Source organism: Schistocerca americana, chromosome X, assembly GCF_021461395.2.
Source record: "Schistocerca americana isolate TAMUIC-IGC-003095 chromosome X, iqSchAmer2.1, whole genome shotgun sequence".
NCBI lineage: Eukaryota > Metazoa > Arthropoda > Insecta > Orthoptera > Acrididae > Schistocerca > Schistocerca americana.
In genome coordinates, this window is record NC_060130.1 from 367,982,172 (window position 1) to 367,994,756 (window position 12,585).

General features: G+C 41.6%; 1 protein-coding gene across 1 annotated transcript in view; it reads right to left on the minus strand.

Annotated features, from left to right (window-relative positions):
• The window catches only part of LOC124555608 (proto-oncogene tyrosine-protein kinase ROS), a 565,849-nt gene that overhangs the window by 15,552 nt on the left and 537,712 nt on the right, over positions 1–12,585 (minus strand). The window contains exons 36-37 of the mRNA XM_047129578.1: positions 9,667–9,818; positions 6,081–6,134 (exon numbers count right to left, since the gene is read on the minus strand). Of these exons, the coding sequence (XP_046985534.1) occupies positions 6,081–6,134; positions 9,667–9,818 (206 nt within the window). The remainder of the gene's footprint in view (positions 1–6,080; positions 6,135–9,666; positions 9,819–12,585) is intronic.

The window sequence follows — 12,585 nt, forward strand, 5'->3', positions numbered from 1 at the left end:
CATAAGGCCCTGGTCAGTCATAAAAGAAACAATCTAATTCAACAGCTGAATAAACTATGTCTGTGTAAAGATGCTGAACTCACATTTGGGGGAAAATGGTTCAAATTCCTGTTCAATCATCCTGTTTTAGGTTTTCTACAGTTTGTCTAAATTGCTTATAGTAAATGCCAGGATTGATCCTTTAAAAAGAACGCAGCTAAATTCTTTCCCCAGTCTGTGCTAGTACTCCATTTTTTACGACCTCAGCATCAATTGAATATTAAATCCTAATTTGCCTTTCCTTTCTCCCTTTTTCTCCTTCTCTGGTGAGAAATTTATAACACTATATTTTATAACACATTTATAACTTTTCATCATCACCATCTACTTATCTCTTCACAACAGCTGCATGTATTGAGAATGTACAAAATGTTCCTGTTTGTGTTTCTTTTTCAGAAGATGCATTCTTAATATATTTTGTATACAATGTCTGATTCTTTCCCTGCTCCACATTTCATTTTAACTATAAGTTCTCTACACATATTTTATATTATTTTTAAATGAAGTCCCACAAAAGTAGTCACTACTTTTTTCCTTAAATATGTTTCTGTAATGCTTGGAAAACTCAAAATTTAAATACCACATCATATTATTAGTTATATGCTGCGTCCCATACCTCACCTTAATCCCTGTCTTACAAATGGTTTACATTTTTAACTGAAATAAATATGGTTGTTTTTTATTTATAATTAGAATAAAGAAATATCAAAACTAAAAAAGTGAACAACATGAAAATGAAGGACACATCAATGTATGTGAGTTTCAAACTAGCAATGGTTCTATCAAATGTAAATGCCTTTGACAATAATCCCACAAACATTTGTAGTGCAGTTGGTAAACTGTTTATAGATTTTGTATTGTCGTAACAATGACATTACAAAGACATTAGTTTACCAACAATTGCAATTAAAACATGTTTCCTGTCCCAAAAATGTTAATTTATGTTTTAGACAATCTGTGACAGCATTTAAGTACTTTAGGAGTAAAGGAGACCACTCACCAAAAAGCAGAAGCGTTGAGGAGTCGACAGGCATACACAAAAAAAGAAAGAAAATTTACAAGCTTTCAAAGTAATACTTTTTCAAGCTAGAGTACAAATACAAACAGAAAAATCCACACACACACACACACACACACACACACTATGTGCGTGTGCGCGTGCATACTTGCACACATATGCCTATGCCTCTGCATGGTGCCGACTGGTCGAACGATGCCAGTGCTGCATTTTGGCAGGTGGACTAGGTTAGGGGTGAGGATTGTGTCAGGTGTATGAGTAGATGAAGAGAGATGTGAGAGGCAGGGAGAGGGGTTGGGGTAGATGGCTAGTGGTTCAGAGGGAGGCAGCAAGTTTGCCGGCTAGGAAAGCGTGAGGGAGAGGAGACAGTCATACAGGCTACGCATGTGACGCGTGGATATTGGAGCTGGTACAGAGCAGCAGATGCTGAGGGTGATATGAAATAGGAGAGGCTGGTAAGATGGAGGAAAGGGAAACTGTTGGATTGAGGGTATGGGGGCACTGGGTTAACATAGACAGGGCAGGGTGGGTAAGAGAGCGAAGGATGCACTGCAAGAATAACTCCCATCTGCAGAGTTCAGAGAAGCTTGTGGTCAAGAGAAGGATCCAGATGGCTTGGGACATGGGGCAGCCACTGAACTTGAGCAACTTATGCTCAGCAGCACATAGTGCCACCAGGCAGTCAACTTTGTTCTTGGCAGCAGCTTGGTGCTGGCCATTCTTCCTGGTAGACAGCTGGTTGGTAGCCATACCAACATAAAAAATATGTGCAGTGTTTGCAGGAGAGTCAGTGTATATCAGGGCTGTTTTCACAGCTGGCCTGGATACAGATGGGGTATGATAAGCCAGTGACAAGATTGGAGTAGGCAGTACAGGTGAGTGGACTGGGCAGGTCTTGCACCTGGGTCTTCCACAGGAATATGATCTCTGTGCAAGGGGTTGGGAGTGGGAGTGGCATAGTGATGGACTAGGATGCTATGGAGGTTAGATAGGCGGTCCAACACACTTTAGGAGGGGTAGGAAGGATCTTGGGGAGGATTTCCCTCATTTCAGAGCATGTTGATAGATAATCAAAGCCCTGATGAAGGATATGGTTCATTTGTTGCAGTCCAGGGTGTTACTGGGTGATGAGCAGGTTGCTCTTTTGTAGCTGATTCTTGGGGGTGGTGGGAGGTTTGGGGTGTGTGAGGATACAGCATGGGAAATCTGGTCATGGACTATGTTTGAGGGGGCAGTGCCTGTCTCTGAAGGTGCTTGTGAGACATTCAGCATACTGAGAAAGGAAGTTCTCATCACTGCTAGGTTGTCTTGGCTCTGAGCCCAGATTATAAAGATATCATTAATGAACCTGAACCAGACCAGGGGTTGGGTGTTTTGGGAGGCTAAGAAGGTTTCCTCTAGAAGACTCATAAACTGGTTGGCACAGGAGGCTGCCATGCATGCCCATTTCTGTGCCAAAGATTTGTTTGTATACCTTCCCTTCAAAGGAAAAGTAGCTGTTTGTCATTATATTTGGTAAGGTGTATAATGAATGAGGGAGTGGTTTTGGTGTTTGAAAACAAACCATGGGCATGATGGTTGACATGGAGGTGGCATAAACAGCAATGAGCAGGAATCCAGGAAGTAAAGGGATGGGGATGGTCAAGAGCCCATGAAGAAGGTAGTTAATGTCTTTGTTGTCGTAGGCTAGATTCCAGGCAATTGTTTGGAGATGTTGGTCAAGAGGAAGTACAACAGCCAGCTACAGTGAGGCATCCTGGATTGCTGGGTTTGTGAATTTTGGGGAGCATGCAGAAGATCGGTGTGTGGAGTGTCACGTGTGGAGGGAGATGGACTCAGGGGAGAGCTTCTGAGAGGGGCCTATGGATTTCAGTAGATTATTTGTTCTTAAGGGCACTTGTTACAATACTGTGAAATGGCAGTTTGTAACACTTTTGTGGAGATACCTCTGAAGTTGGTAATATGCTATTTTAAACTATGGCAGTTAGGTGAAAATGTTGTTAGACTATCTTATTCTTGTGTACTAGGAAACAAATTTTGCTTTATGCATAGCTAATTTTCATGACAAATGACACAACCAGTCATCTACTGATGAAAAGAAGAACCTGTTCGTTAATAAAGATGCTGTGAGATACACCAATTATTAACATTATCTCTGTGAAAAATAACAGCATAAGTCAAAATAATAATTTTAAAACTACAATTTCTGACTTTACCTATGGTTTGTGATCTACAATCAAAACATAGACAAAGTTTTTAGTTTAAATCACTACTTGAAACAGCCTAATTATTTTATAATGTAACTACAGTCTCAAATGAACAATAAATATGCTTTTAAGGTATCTTTGTTGCAATTGCTACCTGAAAGAGTGAGGAGGTATACATAGCTAGTCATACAATTAGTAAAATTCCCACACTTATGGTGTTGATTCTTCACTTCATCATGATATTCATCAGCCAAAAGCAGTAAATTTGGGAGCCCAATCCTGTAGTCAGAATTATGAAGCACCTGGGATAACAAAGTGCTGCAGACAGGGGAACAATGCCTCACTTGCTAATTGGGAACTATGTAAAGTATCCACATATATTTGTTGTCAGTTTATTTTATTCTTGACTGTGATTGCAACATTATGATGATTAGAAGTATACTGTTTTTAGAATGATGTATCCGTGTTTCTTTTTTTTAATACAATTTCATATTGATTTTATTATGGGAAGAGATGAAACAAAATACACTCCTGGAAATGGAAAAAAGAACACATTGACACCGGTGTGTCAGACCCACCATACTTGCTCCGGACACTGCGAGAGGGCTGTACAAGCAATGATCACACGCACGGCACAGCGGACACACCAGGAACCGCGGTGTTGGCCGTCGAATGGCGCTAGCTGGGCAGCATTTGTGCACCGCCGCCGTCAGTGTCAGCCAGTTTGCCGTGGCATACGGAGCTCCAGCGCAGTCTTTAACACTGGTAGCATGCCGCAACAGCGTGGACGTGAACCGTATGTGCAGTTGACGGACTTTGAGCGAGGGCGTATAGTGGGCATGCGGGAGGCCGGGTGGACGTACGGCCGAATTGCTCAACACGTGGGGCGTGAGGTCTCCACAGTACATCGATGTTGTCGCCAGTGGTCGGCGGAAGGTGCACGTGCCCGTCGACCAGGGACCGGACCGCAGCGACGCACGGATGCACGCCAAGACCGTAGGATCCTACGCAGTGCCGTAGGGGACCGCACCGCCACTTCCCAGCAAATTAGGGACACCATTGCTCCTGGGGTATCGGCGAGGACCATTCGCAACCGTCTCCATGAAGCTGGGCTACGGTCCCGCACACCGTTAGGCCGTCTTCCGCTCACGCCCCAACATCGTGCAGCCCGTCTCCAGTGGTGTCGCGACAGGCGTGAATGGAGGGACGAATGGAGACGTGTCGTCTTCAGCGATGAGAGTCGCTTCTGCCTTGGTGCCAATGATGGTCGTATGCGTGTTTGGCGCCGTACAGGTGAGCGCCACAATCAGGACTGCATACGACCGAGGCACACAGGGCCAACACCCGGCATCATGGTGTGGGGAGCGATCTCCTACACTGGCCGTACACCACTGGTGATCGTCGAGGGGACACTGAATAGTGCACGGTACATCCAAACCGTCATCGAACCCATCGTTCTACCATTCCTAGACCGGCAAGGGAACTTGCTGTTCCAACAGGACAATGCACGTCCGCATGTATCCCGTGCCACCCAACGTGCTCTAGAAGGTGTAAGTCAACTACCCTGGCCAGCAAGATCTCCGGATCTGTCCCCCATTGAGCATGTTTGGGACTGGATGAAGCGTCGTCTCACGCGGTCTGCACGTCCAGCACGAACGCTGGTCCAACTGAGGCGCCAGGTGGAAATGGCATGGCTAGCTGTTCCACAGGACTACATCCAGAATCTCTACGATCGTCTCCATGGGAGAATAGCAGCCTGCATTGCTGCGAAAGGTGGATATACACTGTACTAGTGCCGACATTGTGCATGCTCTGTTGCCTGTGTCTATGTGCCTGTGGTTCTGTCAGTGTGATCATGTGATGTATCTGACCCCAGGAATGCGTCAATAAAGTTTCCCCTTCCTGGGACAATGAATTCACGGTGTTCTTATTTCAATTTCCAGGAGTGTATCTATGTACGGCATACCAATGATAAAATTAGTAATGAAGTACTGACCCAGTAGTGAAGGATGAGAAATTTAAGGAAGAGATAAATAAGTTAATACAGAGAATATAAGTCTTATTAGGGACACAGATGTGATGATCACAGAGGTAAAATATACAGCATAGGAAACGCAAGCTGTAAATTTACAAGCAGATTTATGAGATAACAAGTATTAGAGAGAAATGCCTTGTGGTGTATGATGGTTGGGGAAGTGTGTAAAGAAATAAAAAAACAATTTTTATTAAAAAAGTATCATCAAACATCAAATGATTACAAATGTCTATAAAGAAGACCACTGTCAGATTGTAGAAAGTGTATTAAAGAGTGATGGTAGTCAGTGCTGGTGATTATTATTACTCCTATTATTATCAATATTATAGATATTATTGCTACAATAAAGACAAGAGAAGAATGAAATAAAATCTGATAAAGCCTTGTCTGCAGCAATGAAAATACTCCCACTAAACAACCTGAACACCTCTACTCGGTTACTCAGCTTACTCAATTTAAAAACAATTTTTTTGGATATGCTCACAGACTAACTACTTGTGTGGTAACAAATGCTTATAGAAAAGGTTTGTCATATGCTATGAAATAAGTACCAATTGCGAGACCAGAAGACATGAAATTCCAACCACCCATTAGAATCAAAAGAGATTGTAACACTGGCACATAGAGTTTGGAAAGTGTAAAAGCATGTCTGCATGTTTGTCAGTGCAAGTTTTGCTGCTCCAGATGTTTGTGCTGCAGGTGAGTTTGAACAAACACTGCTGAAGTGTTTATGATAAGTAAGAAAAGTACCAAATCTTCTGATATATGACATGACTTGTACCTGAATTGTTGGTATGCCTTTCATCTTCAAAGAAGCCATGGTTATCAATTCCACCTAACAAATGAGAGAAACATATGGCATGCATAACATTAAATTGTTATCAATTCCACCGAACAAATGAGAGAAACATATTCCATGCATAACACAAAATTAAAACAAAACAAAATTTATGAGTGAAATTGAAAGAAAATACTGTACATTCAGGTAAGAAATAAACCTTCAGTCAAAAATTATTTAACTTCTTTATTAATTCTGTTCAGCAACATTGGCTGTATCTAAACACTATGTTTTTATACTGTATGGCCTGAGTACTAAATGAACAAAATAACCACAACAGAAACATCAAACAGTGTACTCAGACAATTATGTTGTTGCACAGCATTATGTGCTTCATTTGACTTCAGTTTCCAATAAGTCATGTTCCGGTAGTTCAACATAAAAACAGTATTTTACTATTCTTCTGATATATTTACTCTTGAATAAAAATGGATGTACAGGGGCCAGAAAATAGTATACATTTGTGGATTAAATGAAAAAAAGTGATTGTCCTATTTTGTGTTGATTAAATAGTTTTTGAAAACACCTAGAGTGTGCATGAAAAATGTAAATTTGTTACATTCAAAACTTCATCACAAAAATAGGACAGACTTCTGGTGTCAACATTTGCAAATAAAATTATTATGTGCGAAACATATATAGTTTCTTAGGATGAAAACTCTTATCACTCACACGCACACACACACACACACACACACACACACACACACACACACACACACACACACACACACACACACACACTCAGATATATACGAGAGGTGGTCAACAAACTCATCAAGTTTGTCAGCACACACATCAAGTTCACATGTTACTCATGACATTGGCAGCTGCTCAGGAGTGGGGGAGACACATCAAGCATACTAACAGCAGAAGTGAAATGAGCACAGTGTGATAATATACACTCCTGGAAATTGAAATAAGAACACCGTGAATTCATTGTCCCAGGAAGGGGAAACTTTATTGACACATTCCTGGGGTCAGATACATCACATGATCACACTGACAGAACCACAGGCACATAGACAGAGGCAACAGAGCATGCACAATGTCGGCACTAGTACAGTGTATATCCACCTTTCGCACCAATGCAGGCTGCTATTCTCCCATGGAGACGGTCGTAGAGATGCTGGATGTAGTCCTGTGGAACGGCTTGCCATGCCATTTCCACCTGGCGCCTCAGTTGGACCAGCGTTCGTGCTGGACGTGCAGACAGCGTGAGACGACGCTTCATCCAGTCCCAAACATGCTCAATGGGGGACAGATCCGGAGATCTTGCTGGCCAGGGTAGTTGACTTACACCTTCTAGAGCACGTTGGGTGGCACGGGATACATGCGGACGTGCATTGTCCTGTTGGAACAGCAAGTTCCCTTGCCGGTCTAGGAATGGTAGAACGATGGGTTCGATGACGGTTTGGATGTACCGTGCACTATTCAGTGTCCCCTCGACGATCACCAGCTGTGTACGGCCAATGTAGGAGATCGCTCCCCACACCATGATGCCGGGTGTTGGCCCTGTGTGCCTCGGTCGTATGCAGTCCTGATTGTGGCGCTCACCTGCACGGCGCCAAACACGCATACGACCATCATTGGCACCAAGGCAGAAGCGACTCTCATCACTGAAAACGACACGTCTCCATTCGTCCCTCCATTCACGCCTGTCGTGACACCACTGGAGGTGGGCTGCACGATGTTGAGGCGTGAGCGGAAGACGGCCTAACGGTGTGCGGGACCATAGCTCAGCTTCATGGAGACGGTTGCGAATGGTCCTCGCCGATACCCCAGGAGCAACAGTGTCCCTAATTTGCTGGGAAGTGGCGGTGCGGTCCCCTACGGCACTGCGTAGGATCCTACGGTCTTGGCGTGCATCCGTGCGTCGCTGCGGTCCGGTCCCAGGTCGACGGGCACGTGCACCTTCCGCTGACCACTGGCGACAACATCGATGTACTGTGGAGACCTCACGCCCCACGTGTTGAGCAATTCGGCGGTACGTCCACCCGGCCTCCCGCATGCCCACTATACGCCCTCGCTCAAAGTCCGTCAACTGCACATACGGTTCACGTCCACGCTGTCGCGGCATGCTACCAGTGTTAAAGACTGCGATGGAGCTCCGTATGCCACGGCAAACTGGCTGACACTGACGGCGGCGGTGCACAAATGCTGCGCAGCTAGCGCCATTCGACGGCCAACACCGCGGTTCCTGGTGTGTCCGCTGTGCTGTGCGTGTGATCATTGCTTGTACAGCCCTCTCGCAGTGTCCGGAGCAAGTATGGTGGGTCTGACACACCGGTGTCAATGTGTTCTTTTTTCCATTTCCAGGAGTGTATTATTTCATCATCACAACACTTTGATCTTTGCACTTTCTGATCCCCCCCCCCCCCCCCCCCCATGTGTTTACAAACATCATCTTTTTGTTAGTTGAGCAGGTGCCTAGTAGAAATATTTTTGTCTGCTACAATCATACTCAATTTGTGAACTTATTTTGTGACTGATCAGTACAAGAATTTATACTATTTAGTATGTGACATCCCTCTTTTTGAAGCTAAATGTGACTCTCAGATTTACAAGTACTGCTTTCAGCCAGTATCTGAAATTAAAAATAGTACTAATACACATATATGTCGTCAAAGATCTCATTGTCTTACCACTTCAAAAAAATTAAGCATATTTTTTGAAACTAGAGGTCAAGGAAAGAGCAAAGATGAAAATATTATGCTGATTATGCGCAAAATGGACCCAAGCTGAAACTCAGTGGGCAGTTGTACTAGCAAATAAGAAATATTGTTCAAATTTTTCAGCAAAATCAGAGGAATACAGTTTTAAATATGCTATTAAAATTTATTTTACTTTCCAGATTGCATTTTAACCTTGTTTTTAAATTTTTAAAGGCAACATTGGGGGGTATTTCCAAATCTTTGCCCATAATTGAGATTATCAGCTTTATGTGGAACTGAGATAACTTCACTTAAATAAGGTGATGCATGAAAAAAAAAATGCAGCACTTTTATTATTTTGGCATGCTGATGTTCAGAAGTAACAATAAGAAATGTGAAAATAAACTTAGGCACTCTCATTTCAAAAGGTTGTAGGTACAAACACAGAAAACTTTAGGAAAATCAAATAACAATGGCTCAGGCACCTTGTTCGTCTAACATTAAATGAAACAAATCTCTAATAAAATTAAACAAATATGACCTCAAAATTATTCCAGCTGGAACTACCCTGGCATCTTCTGGGTCTGTCCAGCAGAAAGTGTGACACCTGTTAACTTCCATAGAACACTAATCTTCATCATGATAGCAATGTGACAAACAGCACTCAATTATCAATGAGTCTTACAAGCAGTATGAGCACAATGGGAACTTGCAGACTCACTACACCATGTCAGTGACTGGCTCCTGCCCTGATGCATCTAAAGGCTGTGAGTATGAGACAAGGCACCAATGAGCTTATGAGTTGGTACAAAGGCTGAACTGACGGGATGCATGACTACCTTGCCGTAATAAGAGAAAAATCTCTTTTTACTTACCATTCTGAAGCCTTGTCACATAGTGGCCCATAGGAACAGCAGCACTAGTATCTCTGATCCGTGTTTTCAAATTCTCCAGAACTTCCAAACAGAATTTAAAAGTGGGTCTACTTTCTGCACTGTAGCTAAATGTTTTCTGCATAAGGTCATGCCTAAAAACATAAATTTTAAATTAGTTTACCAGTTCTAGCCACTGAGACAGACTCACATAAATTTGTAATAATGGAAAGATAGCTGGTCAAGGCCTTCTACAAGGAATAACATTGACTTTTGCCAGAAGAGATTTAAAAAACCATAGGGAACTTAAAAAGGATAGTCAGAAGAATATTTGGACCCCAATTCTCCAAAATGTAAACCCAATGTCTCAACACTGTGCCCCCAGAAAAATATAAAATAAAATCAATACAATGAATTCTCATTTATAAACTCCAGTGATGCATTATTTCTTATGCACACTTACAGAAATTAAATTCAAGAAACCAGCTGAGTGGCACCCATTCACCTTAATTAACATTTTACAGATCTCATCGTGAGGGAGAAACAGACAAGTGTATTTCAGATGAAAACTCCATGGAGGTTGATGGGCTTAACTCCAAAGAATACAGCATAGTTTTACACCAGAAAAATTAACTGTTGTCTCATGGTTATAACAAGGAAATCCTATGAAAAATGTTGGCTCAGTAACAAAAAATCATAGCCTTTTTTAAAATGAAAACTAATGTTAATTACATGACAAAGATACACACAAAATGTCTAAGGTACAGGAAAACACAGAATATCAATCCTCCAGCAAGACAAATACAGATGGTGCTGAGAACTTATCGTACATGTGCTGTAGCTTCTGTTTATTTTCTAAGTGAAGGAAGTTATTGCACATTCTTTACAGTTAGAAAACATGACAGTGCGTTGCATATACATCTGTGCAGGTGTCCATGTGTAGGTCAAGCTAATGGGGAGATCTGATGGAATGGGGTAGATAAAGATACTGAACACAGATAGCACACAACATATACTAAAAGCCACATGATTCAGCACAATTAACCAATACATTTTCAAATTTAAGCTGAACGATTCACCCTTAGCAAGCTTTTCCATGAAATGGATACTTGATCAAGCCATCCTGCTTATGGTTTTCTAGGTAAATGCCCAGGTGATTAATCTACTAGAAAATATACAACATTTTAGTGACTGATTACAATGATCCAACTCTTATCTCCACTTGTTATGAAAGTGGAACCATTAACTGTGGAGCTAATCAGTCACATTAGCTTCATTTTCTCACCAAGGGCAATGGTAATGAGAAGGTATGGGAAACACAAAATGAGCTCTACACTCTTCAACCAAATTATTAAAGCACTTTATAGTGGACTTCCACAGCCACATTCAGGTGGTTCAAATTCAACTTTCCTATGCAGCATTAGAAGTCTGCTGAAAGTAGCCAATAAGCTGCTGGAAGAGCACTGGACTCAAACTTGGCTGGACTTATCACCTGCAGGTGATAGCATTACGAAAGATCCTAGAATGTTTCCAGGGCTGTATCTGTTCCAGTTATGACAACTGGTGTTTGCATCTCCAAAATCCTACAATTTTCAAAGAATTAGTTAATTTTATTACATACAAGGGAGCTGTAACTGTTGAAATTAATGGAGAACACAGCAGTCCCAAATTTTAAGATGACTCAAGCTGCAAGTGAACCTCTTTTTTTACTTTCATGGCTCTGGGAATTCCATAGATGTCTGAAAAACTTAAAAATACAATGGGGAATCATTATATGGAGTCCTCAGTTTAAAAAAAAACACATCAAGAAAATATTAATTAATTTGTTATTCTCTTCTTCAATTGTTGTTGTTGTTGTGGTCTTCTATACAAAGACCGGTTTGATGCAGCTCTCCATTATAGTCTACCTTGCACTGGCCTCTTCATCCCTGCGTAACTACTACTTTACAGTTAGAAAACATGACAGTGCGTTGCATATACATCTGTGCAGGTGTCCATGTGTAGGTCAAGCTAATGGGGAGATCTGATGGAATGGGGTAGATAAAGATACTGAACACAGATAGCACACAACATATACTAAAAGCCACATGATTCAGCACAATTAACCAATACATTTTCAAATTTAAGCTGAACGATTCACCCTTAGCAAGCTTTTCCACATCTACACCCAATGGAACCTGCTTTCTGTATTCAACCCTTGGTCTCCTTCTACAATTTCTGTCCCCCCCACTTCCTTCCACACTTAATTTAATTACAAAACTGAGGATTCCTTGATGCCTCAGTATGTGTTCTACCAACCAATCCATTCTTGTAGTAAAATTGTGCATCAGTTTTTTTTCTCCACATTTGATTCAATACCCCTCTATTCGGTATTTCATCTGTTCATCTGATTTTAACTATTCTTCTGCAGCACCACATTTAAAATGCTTCTATTCTCTTCTAGTCTGAAATGCTTACTCTACACAGTTCACTTCTGTACAAGGCTATGCTCCATACAAAAACCTTCAGAAAAGATTTCCTACCACTTAAATTTTTATTTGATGTTAAGAAGTTTCTCCTTTTCAGAAACACTTTTCTTGCTATTGCCAGTCTGCATTTTATGTCTTCTCTACACTGGTCATCATCAGATCTTTTGCTGCCAATGATCAAAACTTGTTGAATGTTTTTAGTGTCTCATTTCCTAATCTAATTTTATTAACATCGCCTGATTTGATTGAATTACTTTCCCTTACACTTGTTTTACTTTTATGAAGAAAAAAATTAATTAAAATTTGTGCCACTGCCAGAACTTGAACCTGTGTCCTGTGCTTACTAGGCAGATGTGCTAGCCATTACATCAACATAGCAGTGCAGCTAAAACAACTGCATGGACTATCATAGTTCAGTGCCATCCCTAACACAAACTTTGATTCACACCTTCAG